Raw genomic sequence first — 17,273 nt, 5'->3', positions numbered from 1 at the left:
CAGGACTTCATGGAAGAAAGTAACCGAAAACCCATCCAGCAGGCGTGGGCCTGGAAACAGTCTGTAAACTATGCCTCTTTGTTTAATTTCCAAACTACAATAGAGTTCTGGTATTTCAGCTGTGTTTTTTCATCCCAGTATAATGAAAATGATTTGTCCAAAAATGGAACGCATTCACATCTAAAAAAAAAAAACTAAATAAATATTTGCCAAGGAATGTAGTAAAAGAATCTATGTAGAAGAAAATCCTGCCACCAACCTAAACTAAAATATAATAGTGAAAAATGGATAAGAGAAATTTTTTCATGTTTTAAAATAATTAATCTTTTAGAAATAGTGTCTGTGTAGAATTAATTTCTAATGCATGAGAAAAAGAAACTGGTTAAGTTAATTGTGAAATTAATAACTGGCCCCCTTTTTGGCTGACTACTGTCTTGTGCTTAGTGCCACCAGAATAGGCTGCAATTCTGAATCCTGAATTGGATTAAACAGGTTAGATATTGGATGAATGTACCAGAAATAAAAAAAATTCTCAAACAAAATCTGCACAAGCTTGATTTTTACAAAACTGAAAACACAGAAACACATGTTTTTCTCGAAAGCAGGATGTTTGATCAAAAGGTTTTTGTTAAACTGCCACCTTTGTTACTCTCAATCATTTCAAACTACAAGACATGACTACTGTGTGATCAGTGGTGCAAATCAAATGAAATTGCAATGAGGTACCAATAGAAAATTGCCAACAAAAGGACAGCAGACCACAACCATGACCTCAACAACAGAAATGAACCAATCTCCACTATATGTTCTGGGCACTGAGAAAGATATTTTCTGCATTTCTTGCAACTTCTGACAGTATTCTTATTTTAGAACAATGTACTCCTAGCCTTGTTAAGAAAATCCTGAGCTTCGATTTTGCTAGTCATTTGAATGGTTTACTAGAATATTTTGGAAAGCAACTGATAGCCATTTTGCATTGTCTCACTAAACTATTTCCATTCCTGCAATTTTGTGCTGTCTGCTGTTGTGTTTGCAGCCATATTAGCTTGCTGGTACCAATCAGCTGAAACTGAAGACCCTCCTGCAAATTTGCATGGACAGTGTCGTTCAGTAACACTAAATGTTTCACAATAACCGTTAACAAGTACCTTAAGCTCATTCAGACTGTATCCTCATGACACGACACTGCCAAAATGCAATTTGAGTTCTTTTAAAGGGATAGTTAATTTCTCGAAAGAACCACCATACACCACAAGTACAGTATGCTATTGTGATGTATCTTGACCTAATAAAGTCACCTGTTGCAAAGGGGTCTCCCAAATATGCAGTAATAATGAACATTTTTTTAATAAACAATTCCAAAATTAAAAGAAACAGATCACAAAATGGTGTTTCTGGAATGTAGTACAGTGCATGTTTCCCTTCATCAAATGCAAAACTACAGGGAAAAAATATTTATACAGTGTGGAATGTCAGCATTTATGATAAATTGCTCATTGTGTCTGCCAGAGTGAGCCATCCGTCATATAGCACACAAGGCATCGGCCCACACACTGTATGTTCAAGATTTACAAGTATAATGATCACTTGAACTAAATCATCTGTGCAGCACTTCAGTTCTTTTAAAACAAAAACATATTCCTTCATACGTGTGGCTTTGAAGGGATTTTGAATTAAGAAATTAGAAGTAAAATTTGAGCCCTGTTGTAGAGGCCATGGATTATAACAATTAGAATATTTACGTACATTTTTAAAAGCAGATCTTTCAATTCATATTGAAAATTAATCTGCCATTTCCAAATTTTAATATACATTTCAAGCATAGAATTTACTTTCACAGTTTTTACTGATATATTCTTAAAATTTTTACATGGTCATAAACCCAGAGCAGCAGAAGAACTATACATTATATTTCAAAATAATGTGAATTTCAAAATATAATTGAGGATTTATTTAAAAATAATACCTTTACAATATAATTTGTATTTTTGTATGAGAGTAATTTATCAAATCGTCTTGTAACAACAATTATCTATTTTTTGAAATAATGTTACTATGTACTGTATAGTCACTATTTACACAATATGTTTATTCAGGTGCTTGTGCCGATCCCAACAGTGCTGGGCAAAAGGCAGGAACTAATCCTGAACTAATGGGCAACCCTCTATTGCAGGACACACTCACACATACCTTTACATATACCATCAGTGCCAATTTTAGAATCATCAATTAATCCAACACATACATATTTCGGATGTGTGTGGACAATCCACGTAGCCATGAGTAGAACATACAGAATTGTAACAGGAAGCAACTGGGTTCAGGATTCCAGCCAAGAAAACTACACCTGTGCTGCACTGCGCTGCCATATTCTGCTTTTACACTTTCATAAACATTAATTGATTTTAATATGAAACTTTTGAATAAAGTATTGTAATATGAATTACAAGTATCTAACTATCTATCATATGATTAAAACTGTATAAGTCATAATTTTATGTCAAATTTTTTACTTAGCTGCTTTCTGGCATACTTGTAAATGCAAAGTTTTTCTAAGTATAGAGTTTATAGGATAAAAATAATATTATGAGTTAATGTTTAATAAAAGTTTAATATATGCACATTGTTGATTTCTAAAATGTATGATTTTATATGTGAAGAATTAAAGTCTTTTGACAAAGAGTTGAAATTACTGGTCAGTCGGCATCCCCATCTTCATCTGTGGTCATAAGCTTTGGGAATAGTGCCTGAAACAATGAGATCACAAGTACCAGCAGCCAAATTGAGCTTCCTTTACTGGCCTCAGCAACAAGGAAGGACTTTGGCCCATAACAGCCGGTTTTGCGGGCCAAAAGTAGCCAGCTGAGGTAGGTTGGGCATGTAGCATGATGTTGGGAGTTATGCCATGTGTACCGAACATTTGCAGAACCAGGAATATGCTGATGGGACTGTAAAGAATACCTGGAAATTCCTCAGGAGGAGCTGGAAATGAGGCTGAAAAGAAAATTACCTGGTCAACAGCCAGACAACCAAGTATAAGTGGATTTAAAGTGAAGGAACAGTTTGCAAATAATAATAATAATATTTGAGAAATTTATAACATTTTTTACAAAATGAAATATATCTCTTGAAAATGTCTTTGAATAGAGTACATTGATTCTAAGAAAGAAAGAAATAGTTGAGACGAAGCAGTGTTTATTTTCAGTTTATTAATATATTGAAGAGTATACATGTTACAAAACAATGGCATACAGAAGACATTGGTCTACAGGACTTGAAAGCTGGTATAGTTCAGTTTTAAAATCCACATACTGTATAATATATTTGTGGTCACCTTTAGTTGTCTTCTGCAATATAAAATGCAACACAATTTGGAAAACTACTGTTTACATAGAATGCAAAGCATATTGTTCAAAAAGCAGCCTCAACATCTACTGGCTATAATAGAAGTCCATGTTTAAATGAGACGATTCATTTAAACTTTTAAATTTGTTTTGTTATGTTATTGACAGAAATTTTCTGAGTAGTATTTCAGTCATTTCCAAATTGACAAGATTTGGCTCATCATAAAATAAGGCAATAAAAATTAAAGTTTTACATTTCATTTGGCAAAATTTTATCAGGAAAATGAAATAGGAAAAACTAAACATATTTCAAAAACACTGATATTTAAATGATGAACAAAATTGTGTATAAAAACGTTGGCTGGAGAAACATTTAAAAAAAGAGATAAAATGACCATACCAGGCACAGAAAAGATGTGGTAAGTGTTTGATAACTTCTGACAAGGAAAGCTGTAGTGAGCCAGGATTTTTTTTTTGTCCTACCAAATTTTAAGCATAAATCAGAAACACTAATGGATCCCAGATGCATGAAGTTAAGAAATAATAAATCCACCATATTTTTGACTAGTAAAACTAACTCATGGACTTTTAAAGTATATTTCCACTTGTCCATTTCCTTCAGAAATACTTATCCAAAATATGAAGTCTGATTTGAAAATTAAATACCTTAAATTTGAAACTCAGTTTATATATTCAATTCAAGATATCTCTTATTACCTGTAGCCATTTACATTTCTATTTTATTCACATAAGAGGTTATGGCACTCCACAATCCAAATTTGGGATTACCAGAATTAGAAAGTGGACAGATTGATTGGCATATGTACTGTATAAATGCTTCAAATATATATTTTCTTGCTATTAAATGACAAATTTATATTCAATACAAAATGTGTATCTTAAACTATTCTTAAACTTAACTAATGACTTTTAAGAAATCTGCCTGATAAAATGCTCTTTTTGGAAAATGATAAATCTATCTGTATTTGTAACCACTTAACTGATTATAACTTGAGCTTTAGAAGAACTTGTGAGCATATAAATACGCTTGGTTTAATATACTAAAAAAGCAAACATCAAAAGTAATTTGAAACCTCTCATTGCATTAGTTTTCTTTACCACTGAAAGGTTTGCTTTGAACTTAATGAAAACAAGCAGCATACAAAAACAGGGAGAGACAGGATGTCATCATATTTTGTGCTCCTTGTCATCTTTGCATCACACTTTCATGTGACAGTTTTATATTTTCCAAGCCAATTGAAATGACTTACTTTCGGGATTATGAACAAAATATAAATAGACATGATGTTAATGGAAACCACACTATTTTTTATTTTGTTTTGATCCACTAAGTGACTTTAATGTTGCTTTTTACTGTATAGTAGCTGTGATATGCCTGGCTAGTAGTCTTGAAATGACTAACACAGATAAAATGGTCAAATGTGTAGCTTGTAGAGTGATGCATGTGCTTTCTTGGTCACACACAGATGGCATTTATATGCAATATTTCCTTTTGAGCAAATTAATATATAATCTAGAAAATTTCCATTAAGCTTTGTATTGCATATAGCAAGCCTACATTGTTAGAAAGAATTTTTATAAGCAGATGCTGTGCAGAATAGTTAGTTGATTACAGAATATATAATATTTGAATTATGGAATAAACACAAAATGGGGTATTTTATTATGCGTAAGTGGGGCAATGGAGTCACCATCTTTGTGTCTATGCCTTTCTTACTGTGTACCTAATTTATACCTGCCTGTTTACTAATCATTCAGTTTGCCTTCTTCTGTATCTGTCTTCACAAATACTTGACATTGTGAGTATTTTTTCTACTTTTCTAAGAAAGAATACCATAGTCTATCCTTATCATGGTGAAAAGACTTGCAGGCTGATTGATTTTCTCTGTGTAATAGATAGTTAACTTCTTGTAAAGAAAAAGCACAGATATCACTGTCTGTAGCAGCTAACACATTATAATTCTTACTTACCACTTGTATAATAGATCAGCCTTAAAATAAAAAGACCCAACACAGCTCTCATATTTTAAAAATACAGTATCTCCAATATGGTCTAATATTGAACAAAAAGGATAATTCTACATTGTCAAGTATTTTTGAAAGCACAAAAAAATCCAGGAATATGAAAGAATGAGAGTGGAATTGTTTAGTAAGGGAGACTCTAGCCATCTAGGATTTTTCCCCTTTTTATTTTTATAGATAGTTATAGCTAAGCAGGTTAAACAATGCATGTAAAATGCATGCTGTAGAGTTATATTTGCAAATATACAGATGATTTAAAGATAGTAGCAATGTGTATTGATTGTTTTAAAAAGTGACTTCAGCACAGTTAGCATTTGAAAAATTCTTTGACAAGGTTCTGAAGCCAAAAACAAACCCAAAATATTTTTAATTTTAGATTTAACTGTACTCCATTAGCATTGGTGAAAATCTGCATTAGATACTGGACAAGAAAAACATGTGTTGAGTAATTCCCTTCAGTCAGCTTCTTCATGTTTGACGCAGCCACACTGCTTTGGTATGGGCACAGTGGTGATACCCAAGGAATAGTTGTCATTCACGTAAATGAACGGGATCCACACAGACACTGAAGTGCAGCAACTGATCTGAAAAGTCAATTAGGACCTTATGTTAAAGAGGTCAGCTGAACAGAGATGCTCTATGTCTAAAACATTCTGCAGTTGGTATTCATGCTGATGTTTTAGTTTTGAAATCAATTTATTTTTACACAATACTTTACTCATTGTTAACCTACAATGGCTGTATAAAAAAATATGGCTAAAATTATACACAATATAACTTTCAATAAAGTAAAGCACAGTAACTCCATGCGATATGTAAATATACAAATATGCTGTACATATTTCGATTCTAAGCATTGCATTGTGTTCAACAATTATACATATAACTTATATTAAACAATTATAATTTTTTTATTTTAAATAACTGCTCTTATTTATTTTACTATTCATAGTCCTTTACCTTTGAAGAGTATTGTTTTCCATAAACTTTGCATTTCTTTGTTGTCCCTCCCTTAAGATCTTCACAAGTCACACATTTTGCATATGTAAACTTTTCAGGGTAAATAATCCATGTAGTCCAGCCAAGATCTAAAAGGAAATGAAGCAAATATATTGGTAAAGATGTCGTCATTAGTATGTAATTATTACAAATATTGATGTAATTAAAGAATGTCATAGTCACAGGGTTTTAAACATAAACACAAAAACAACACAATCAACATGAGATGACCCCTAGCTTTACCCATCTGCCTGTTTATCTGGTCGGGTTTTAGGTTCCCTGGGAACAACAGCCTATCATGGAGACATCAGGGCACAATGCACACAACCTGCATTCACGCACTCTGTGGCAATTTGCCAACAAACAATTTAGAATGGAAGGGAAATGGCTGGGGCAAAACAGGCAAACTGCACACAGGCAGTGACTGGGCCCAGATTCCAATCCATTGCTCTGGCGCTTCATGTCAGAAGTGCTGCACCACCACACTGTCTCTTGAATTAGCTTTATCTGAGCACAATTTATGTGCATATATTATTGCAAATCTGAACTTTGCAAAAAGCAGAATATTAATAAGTAAGTATACACATTCTGATACTATTTATTCCATGTTTGATTTTTACCCGTGAAACACTTTAAATATTTCATGAAGAAAACTATAAGAGGATAAGTTATTTAGGCAGTATATGTACAGTAGGTTAATGGAAACTGACTTCAATCTCTGCATTTGGTCAGTGGAGCCAACCCAGGGTGTGCTGCCTGTAGAGACACACTCATTTATACACGCACACTTACTAGGCAAATGTACAGACGAATGACAGAAAATGCATGTGGTTGGGAAGAGCCATTATTGTTGTTGTTATTACAACTGGCAGTTTGACTATGGAAATGGATATAAAGGTGAATATCTATAGATGGACACCTGACATTTAGATAGATAGATAGATAGATAGATAGATAGATAGATAGATAGATAGATAGATAGATAGATAGATACTTTATTAATCCCAATGGGAAATTCACAATTGTACCTGTAATGGAGACATCAGCCATGATTTGACAGCAATGAAGTCCTTCTTGAATCCGCTGCATTTCATCGTTTTCTGTGTTATTCTCATATAGTTGTTCTGTTTTATTTTTTCCTATAGCATGAAAATGTTGAACAAATTGATATTTTATGCTTTTATTCCCAAAATTGATGTATTCTGTATTCTTTTATGTTTCATAAGAATTTTCAGTTTATATAAACCATTAAACTCAGTACTGACTGGAAAACTAATAAATAAATGGTGCATACATGACATATGTGAAGAAAAAATGGTTACATATAAATATGGAGTACCAACATCTTATATAAGTAATTAAAACAAAGTAACAATTGTAATTGTGAAATCTGTAAAACAATTTTAGGATTATTTTTTACACTTCATTAAATATGGTTTTTACTATTTTTTTTATAAATGTATAAATACGAGGGAAGTTCAAAAAGTTTCCGCACTTTTATATTTTCATTGGAAACGGTGAAGGTAGGAGGAGTAATAATTGGGCATTTAAAAATTGGTACGACACTGGGAAAATTGCTTGGCAAATGAAGGTGACTATGTAGAAAAGTGTTTGTAATTTGTTTTTGAAATTCTTAATAAATAGGTTTAAAAAAAAGTGCAGAAACCTTTTGAACGTCCCTCGTGTATTTGGAGATAAGTGCTGATAACTGTTTACTTTTATGCAGAAATGAGAACAGCCACTAACCTTTAATAGGCAACACGCTGGTCATATTGAGAAGGTTATTGAGGCCCTCCCTAAGGTAATCCCTCACCATGCTCATGTCTTCGTGATCGACGTCGGGAGCACACCTCATATTTAAAGCTTCAAGCAGCATTTCTTTGGCATGTTCAGTTTGCTCCTCTTTGCAGCTGTGAAGAGTAAATGCAAAATAAAATACACATGGCAGTGTTCAAAATTAAAATTACATTGTTATATTGTCAATTTTCTTCTTCAACAAACGGATTTCTAAAATTACATATTCTTGAATCTGTATTTGTTCTTTGCAAACTAGTACATTTTACCCATAAAAAATACACTTCGAAATTTGCATCTCTTGAGTTCTATAAACTTTTGATAAACTATTAGCAAAATGGCAGTTTTGAATTTTATCAAAGATATCTTGCCAGTTGGCTTATTCTTAAGATTTCTCAACTGTTTTCCCCAGAGGTTACTAGTGTTATGCTTTTATTATTTCCAACTCTGGCATGAACTTTTAAGAAGGCTTCTCTGACCTAAATAACTTTGTCTTTGCAGTATGTCAATATTAAATATTCATATTCAACCAAATATAGAAAAAACAGTAAATGAAACCATTTACTTGAAACTTTTTGTCACAATATCTTGCTAATATTGTTATATTGCACGTTGTACTATTTTTTGTAATTTATAGAAGTTAAAATAACCTGTGACTAAAGACAAGTATGACAAATAACAAAAGACTGTTCAGCCTCCAATAGCTAAGTTGTTCCAATTTGTCTTCCAAGTACTTTTAAAAATGATTAAGGTTTTGGAATAAAAGTGTTGAATAGCTGTTATGAAGCTACATGTTCTTTGCTTGTATTCAAGAGGAAGACTTTTTCAATATAAATCCATTTTTCTCATTGTAAAATAAGCATAGTAATTAAATATGTAAAAAATGGGGAAAAGTTTCTCTTTCATTAAGCAAATGCAAACATTAAGTTTAAAAGTATTGATTTCTTTTCACTTACTGCACAGGGGTGTCTGCTTTGAAGCACAGTTATTACAATGTTTATTTCTATGATATTCAAACATATTTTGCAATTAGGACAGCATATGGAAAATTAAAATAATTTAATTATACTTTGAACATGCATTAGAAATAAAAACTGAATACTTAAAACTAAGCTAAAAATATAAAGTAGTATACTGAAGTAAAAGTGTTAATATATTAAATATTAGATGCAGAAAGTATGTTATTTATGTAGAGAATGTGTGAAGATAATTTTTTTAACAAGTAGCAAGATAATAAAAAACTATTTGTTTTTTTGACGAGTAGACACAGCAGGTGCATTTGTAAGAAAATAACCAGGGTGGATTTCATAGCTACTGCTAATGTATTACTGTAGCTACCAAAGGCTTAGTATCATTATTGTATGTGACATCACACCATTTTATTTCAGACATTTCATTATCAAACATATGTAATGAATAAACTGAAGAATATTTAACAAAGACAGTGCTGGTTTTGTAAACAGCTAAAGTTGTTCTTTGGTTCTGAATTTGTTGTCTTCCTAACATTAAGTATTAATGGAATGAACAAATCAGACAATTATCCATCCATCCATTATCCAACCCACTATATCCTAACACAGGGTCATGGGGGTCTGCTGGAGCCAATCCCAGCCAACACAGGGCGCAAGGCAGAAACAAATCCCGGGAAGGGCACCAGCCCACCGCAGGACACACATACACACCCACACACTAAGCATACGCTAGAGACAATGTTGAACCGCCAATGCACCTAACCTGCATGTCTTTGGACTGTGGGAGGAAACCGGAGCACCCGGAGGAAACCCACGCAGACACGGGGAGAACATGCAAACTCCACGCAGGGAGGACCCGGGAAGTGAACCCAGGTCTCCTAACTGCAGCAGTGCTACCACTGCACCACCGTGCCACCCAATCAGACAATTATCCTTAACAAATATGAAATGAAACATGAAAGAGCAAAAGATCGTTGGGTATTTTATTTTTTAATGAGGAACAAGGCATATGAAAAAAAAATATACTGCAGAAGTTTCTTCTACTGGTCCAACTTATTTCTTTGATCAACTTAAGTTGTATCCTTTAGAAAATATAAACCATTATGAAAGAGCTGTCATTTATACTCTTCATATTGTGTATTAATCCATCATTGCCATGAACCCACTTATTTCATTATAGGTGAGCAAAGCCAAGCAAAATGACACCTTTTATTGGCTAACTAAAAAGATTACAATATGCAAGCTTTCGAGGCAACTCAGGCCCCTTCTTCAGGCAAGATGTAATCTTAGGTGAGCTAAAGCCTCAATAGCAATGAGTACAAGGCAGAAAGTAACCCTGGATGGAGTAACACTTCATACACATACACACCCTCATCCATTCGTTACGACTAACATAATAAGCATAAGTTTGAGATATGGGAGGAAACTGAAGAATATGTGAAAAGTCAGTGTTAACACGGGGAGTGAATTCAAATTTTACAGAGATGATGAGGAAGCTGTGAGGTAGCAATGTTGACAGCTAAACCGGAATACAACTCAGATACAGCCCTGTGCATGCAATATAAAAAATGCACAATCAAATGATCAGTTCTAACATAAGCTGATTTATTATTATTTTTGTACATTTTATATAAATTTTCATCCAATTGTAGCTTGGGCACAGTCTGTGTGCACACCTTATGGTACATCTGTTTGTTTTTTTCTCCTGGTGCTCTGGTTTGCTCATGTACGTTAATTGGAAATTCCAAAATGGCCCAGCATGAGGGAGTTTGGGTGCTTGAATGGGTGTGCCATGTTATGAAGCGGTGTCTTGTACTCTACAGGGTTTGTTCCTGCCTGTATAACAACTGTATTAGAAAATATGTGTTCAGAAAATAAATGAAAGAGATTCCCTTCTAGAGAATAAAGAGCTTTTAACTGTTAATTTTTTCCTGTAATGATTATGATAATAAAATAATACAATGAAAGGGAGGGTTGCATGTAAATGTATTTTATTGTATTTAATATAATAAATCAAATGTGAGTGTATTTAAATGAGTTAAAACATAATTAATGTTGACATTGAAAATATATTTACAGGATATATAACTATATATATATATATATATATATATATATATATATATATATATATATATATACACAAATGTACATATACTGTATAATGGTTTCTTTTATTAAGCATTATATGAGGGTCAGATTCAGCAGTAATATGTGGAGCATTGAAAATACTCCATATATTATAAATCATTGAAAATACAAATTAATTCTAAGGTAGAACTATAGTCTCTTTTTAGAAATAAAGATTATAAGCAATGTCAGAATTGGCAGAACATCAAAAGGCATGTTGGTTCAACAGCAGAAAAGCTATCAGCATAGCAAACAATATGTGCCACTTTATTCTAAGATTAACTTAGCTGCTAAAACTTGTTCAGTCCAATCACATTACATGAAGTTTTTATATTATGGCAGGTCACACACATTCTTTTATAGGAAGCACGCAATCAAGTAATAATGTTTTAAATGATTAAAGATAACATTGCAGACAAATGTTCTGAATGTTTTGATGTATGTATAGGCGTTTGGTTGAATTCTCTCATTTCTTTAAACAATCTTCAACAGTTTTTAAAGTAAATTACTTTTTAGCATTCTTATTCTTCACAGTCAGTTACAAAAATAAGACATTATAAGGTAAAATAGCACAATTCTGTAAATGAATGAATTCAGTGCAATCAGTCTATACTTTATTTTTAGTAAAAAAGTATAAAAAATCAGTGGGAAAATGGTATATTAATCAAGCTCAAGATGGTCATCTTTAGAATGCAAATTTTGCCCAAGTTATGCAAGTATACAGTACATGGTATGTGTATGAAAGACCACATTTTATTATAAATCCAGCAGAATAAAGGGTTTTCTTGAAACATATTAACCAAATTTGAAACATTTTAAAATAAATACTATACTGAATTATCAAAAAGTCTGATGTTTTCTTCTTAGATTCCCATGTGCAGTGTTTACTCTTAATACAAAATATGAGTCAAGACTCTTTTCCAAATGTGACAGTGACCCGTGTGGTTCACTTTTATTGTATTATTCTTCCTGCTTTTTCATAGTGGATTTTTTGTAGTATAATTAGTATTTTAGTTAACAGTTACACTTAGTTTGTGAGATACAAAATGCACTCTTCTTAGTTAAATTTCAACAAACTGTTGATATTTTAAAAGGTAACAGTTTAACAGACATTTTCACTTACCTGGACATTGTCATCTGTGAGACATGAATTATTGATGAATTATCCTTTTGCACATTGGAGTCTTCAGTGGAAAGTAAGACAAATGCCATTTCCAAGTGAAAGCAAAAACAAAATAATACAGCTCCAAAAAAGGACATCTTCAAAATGAAATCAAATTCACAAATTATCTACCTAAAGAAAATATTTTTTCTTGAAAATGAGTGGCAAGTAATTAATTTCAGCTCTGATTTGAGTAAAGAACAGAACTATGTCTATTTATAAGTTTCTGAGCTGTCAAAGTCTTTGTTGAGGTGTTAGAGGGAGTTGATGTCCCATATAATGGCTCAGTTGTAAGTGAAAAGCAAGTGTTAGTTGTGGCAGGCAGGCAGCATGGGAAACTTGTTTTATCTCTTAACAAACCATGCTGACCTTGGGATGTTTTACATTGTTTTCCATGTCCAATAAATGTGAGATGAAGCGAAATGGAGAGAGGGAACACTTTGTTTTTTATCGAAGGACCCAGGGAATGTCATCACACATCCTGCATCTTCGGTCTAAGGCCTGATAAAGTGTAATAATGCAGCAGGTGTTCCAAGGGAATGATTGCTATACAGTTAGGCAATTGTAATGTAGCCTTCATTTTCCTTCCTTGCAATTCCTCCAGACATAGAGTATTACTTATATTAAGCTCACTGTTGCAAAGTTATTTAAAGGCTGGATTTAAACCTATTGACCATTTGCAAAGTAGTCCAATCAATCAGATTCTCATCTTTCATGGCTTTCTCATAACATTCTGCCCCAACCAATTTACTATATTCATTATTGTTTCCTCATACTCTAGGATAACTTCTTCTTCTTCTTTCGGCTGCTCCCATTAGGAGTCACCAAAGAGGATCATCTTTTTCCATATCGTTCTGTCCTCTGCATCATGCTCTGTCACAGCCATCACCTGCATGTCCTCTCTCACCACATCCATAAACCTTCTCTTAGGCCTTCCTCTTTTCCTCTTACCTGTGACAGCTCCATCCTTAGTATTCTTCTCCCAAAATACCCAGCATCTCTCTCTGCACATGTCAAAACCAATGCAAACTCGTCTGTCTGACTTTGTCTCCCAACTGTCCAACCTGAGCTGAACCTCTGATACACTAGGAAACCTAATTTTCCTATATCAGTTCTCTGACATAGGTATTGTTCTTAGGTGTGCTCGATCTGTGAGTATAAGATCCAGTACACATACATGCAGTACATAAAATGAAAAACCATTAAAGTTGCCAGATTTACTCATCTAAAGGATATTATAATTATATAGCAGGTGCCCTGTCAAAGTACTTTTGAATCCTTGTATCTGTTTCAGACCTTCTATTTTCAGCAGCATATTCTGTGCATTGATTTATCACGGTCTGTTCTGTTTTCCTAAAAATTTGTTTGCATAAAAGGAACACTATAAAGGCAAATTAAAAAATACTTTTGCTAATAAAGTGCATCTTGATATCTATAACCAAATGTCTCTATTTCTCTAAAGAATTTCTAGGGGAAATGTAGCAACATGCATTCAAATGAACATCAGTTGTTTTTTCAATGATGGTATGATACCATATCTTACTGCTCATATAGCTCTAGATATGGCAAATTCAACACAGCACATGTCGACAGGATAGGCAAACTCAATGACTCCTCATATAACCCTGGAAGGAGAATAGGTTGGTCCACTATTCATTGGTCAAGAAGGAATCTTCACTGTTCCTTTTGAACATTACATTTAGCTATTGGGTGGAGTCTCCATTCCACTACCCTGGCACAAGAATGCAGTCAAATTATCCCTACCATGTCCTTAATTTCACACACATCTGCTGCTTGGCCATAACGGATATTTTTAACCACCTTAGTGACCTCAGTAGGGGAAATGGGCCTAACACCAAGTAATACATCTGGCACAGTCTCCTTTTAGGAAGGCACATTCACCCTCTTTGGAACCCCTCTAGGTGTTAACATTAACATTGACAACTGCCTATTTTTCTTAAGTATTCAAATTGTTTGCCAGAACCTCTTCGATGCCATCATATATTGTTTTTCATGACCTCACCCAAAGTCTCCCACTCACAGGCCTTTGCTTTGTGACTACTATAGCTTCCACCATATTGACCTGCAGGGTCCACTTAATTAGAGTTATAGATTCCACCTGATGACATTGCTCATCTTTTTTCTTCAACATGACCTCTTCTTTAACTGCTGTTGTCCAACAAAATATTCTCGGATTTCTGTCAAGGAAGGTATTGATCAACGTTTTGCCACTGGTTCTTGTAGCTGCCTTTTCTACTTAAGTACTGAAGAGGGTCCATTCAGACTCCATATACCCAGCATCTATTTTTTTCTATAGTGTGAATTTAATATATTCTGAATAGGAGCATCTCTTAAGTATTCTCAGTACACCCTGACTACCTATATGGTATTTCCAGCTCTGTCTGTTGAAGCTCTTTCCAGTTCACCACAAACTGGTTCTTCTGTTGACAACTCTTCGCCTGAGTGTCTAAAACATATAACCTCAGATCATCTGACACAACTACAAAGATGATCATTGACCTTTGGCACAATGTTATGCTCACGAGTGGTGTTTGTTATGGATGGTCCATTACTAGCATAAAAATCCAGTAACATCTCATCCATAGCTAGGTTTGGTGGGCTAATCCAGGAATGTTTGTCATTTCCCTCTTGAGCATTACAGTCTCTGTGTTAGAATATAGACTCAATAGTTTCTACAGTTCCAAGCTCTAAATTCAGTGTCCAAATAATCTGAATAGTTTTTCGGAGAATACAAAATTTCCCTTATTGCAAATCAAAGAAGCATTGAGGCAACTCTCTCATCCACTGGTACTAGTGTATAGCACCAGTGTTCCAAAGCAATCTGGGCCTCCCTTATTGGCAAACTCCAGAGTAAGAAATAGACCACTCATGATTGAGATGACCTGTTCTATTGTAGATCCACAGTTGTGTAGTCCAATAAAATCAAGCTGGTATATTTGAACCACTTATACAAGCTCCAACTCCCTCCTGCCAGAGATGTTCCTTAACTACCGTCTCAAAAGACAGTGCCAAGATTTAGTACTTAAGGATCTGTCCTATTAATGTGTCTCATATGACTGTAATTGCACCTGCCCCACAAAGATAGCATTGTAGGTACTGACCCCACATACAGGCTGCATGCATCCTCTTCAGGCTAAGCCCAACCAGGCTCCAGCACTCCCAGGCTCAGCCCATGGCGTGAGGAATGGTAACCTTACTCTTAAAAGGTTTGAATAAATTTGTTACAAATGATTATGCAGTTTTTATTTAGAAAATGCTGTTTGCTGGGCCCCCATCTTAGACTAGTTTTCTATGGGTATTGTTAAAAGAAACACAGTACTTCTGACAATATAGCTCAAGGATCATTCAGGCACACAAGACTCCCACCCCATATTTGAAATTGATAGAGGAGATAAAATATTTTTTCTTTGGTTCATTTAAGATGTGGTAGCAAATATTAAAACTGCAATTACTGGGTTCGACTTACTGCACTAATTGACTGTCAAGATGCATCTTGTCACTCAAGGTCATGTTCTCTTGGTTTTAAATTACTAAATAACATTTTTAGCTCTGTCTTAAACAACATAAAAAGGACTATTGTATCCAAACTGTATTAGTGATTATTACTTGTTGCCACATTTTCTAACACACTGATAGGAAAACATGCTACCATACAGGTCATAAAATGAATAATTCCAAATATCATATATACCTATGTCTCTGTTTTTTTTTTTGTCAGTGTGGCTTTGACCACATAGACCATAAGGTGCATACTAATTCAGCGTGAGCAGGAACACTCAATAAAACTGAATAAAAAAAATAATCAAGTGACGGTGAGATACGAAGAAGGCAGATTCACCAGCGTTTGTGTGTCAGCTTTTATCCCTCCAGATCAGAGAATGTCCAGTTCCATTGCCTCAAAACACCACTCACATTTACAGTTATTCCCAGTTTCAAATAAAAACTAACAGCGTCAGATCCCTAGGGCTGTAGTATGTATCATGATCGTGAGAGAACAAAAATGAAAAAAAAACTAACTTTTACAAGTACTATAAATGCACACCGTGTGTTACAGACGCAAACCGAATGTATGTGTTTACTGTATAAAATTAACAATAAGAGCAGCTCACTACTGAAAATGGCAAATATAGGAGGCAGTCAGGATTGAAATGGGGACTCTTGATTACAAGTCAGCAAATCTTACTGCTACGCCACGGAAGCTGTTGTCTTATCCTTGAACCTTTTGTGAAAGTGTTTATTTGATCTTTGGACTTCAGGCCTCACACATTATATAGATTATGCCAACATTCTGTCATTTACTACTAAAATATGAAAAACGTTTCTGTTTTAACAATGTGTTTACACAGATTGTTGTAGAAACGGAACACACATGAAATGCATGTATTCCAAATAACGATCTATTATTTCCACTCTAAAACTCCAGCACTTCACTCCCAGATAATCAAGGCATGAGCTGGGAGAACTTTGTGCACTTTCTGTGGCGGTGGGGGGATGGAATAGCAGGCTGCTTGCTCCTTGTCTTTATCGGCACATTTACAGGACAAAAGACGCTGACGGAGAGGTGCGAAGGAATTTAAGGTGGGCCAGATCTACGAGTTTTTTCGTAGGCTCTGGTAATTCTATTGTTAAGTGCACATGTCATTAGTAGATCAGTGTGTCCATGCTGGCACAATGCTTATTTGGGCATATGGAACAAAGCATCCATTTTCAAACCTGCTTAATACAAGGCCAGTTTAGAATTGGAAATTTACCTGACAGACACACGGTAATGATGTGGGATTATAACCCAAACAGACATCGGAAAAAAAG

At 34.2% G+C, this 17,273-nt stretch overlaps 1 protein-coding gene across 1 annotated transcript; it reads right to left on the bottom strand.

Moving 5' to 3' along the window:
- Positions 1-5,402: 5,402 nt before the first annotated feature.
- Positions 5,403-12,772, bottom strand: LOC114645816 (uncharacterized). Its single transcript, XM_028793682.2, has 5 exons — positions 12,405-12,772; positions 8,133-8,296; positions 7,415-7,525; positions 6,348-6,475; positions 5,403-5,971 (listed from the first exon to the last, which is right to left on the bottom strand). The coding sequence occupies exons 1-5, from the start codon at positions 12,539-12,541 to the stop codon at positions 5,843-5,845; spliced, it is 669 nt and encodes a 222-aa protein (XP_028649515.1). The 5' UTR covers positions 12,542-12,772; the 3' UTR covers positions 5,403-5,842.
- Positions 12,773-17,273: the final 4,501 nt, after the last annotated feature.

Source organism: Erpetoichthys calabaricus, chromosome 1 (assembly GCF_900747795.2).
Source record: "Erpetoichthys calabaricus chromosome 1, fErpCal1.3, whole genome shotgun sequence".
NCBI classification, from domain to species: domain Eukaryota; kingdom Metazoa; phylum Chordata; class Cladistia; order Polypteriformes; family Polypteridae; genus Erpetoichthys; species Erpetoichthys calabaricus.
Note: the sequence above shows the minus strand (reverse complement) of the source record. Positions and strands in the feature narration are given on the sequence as shown.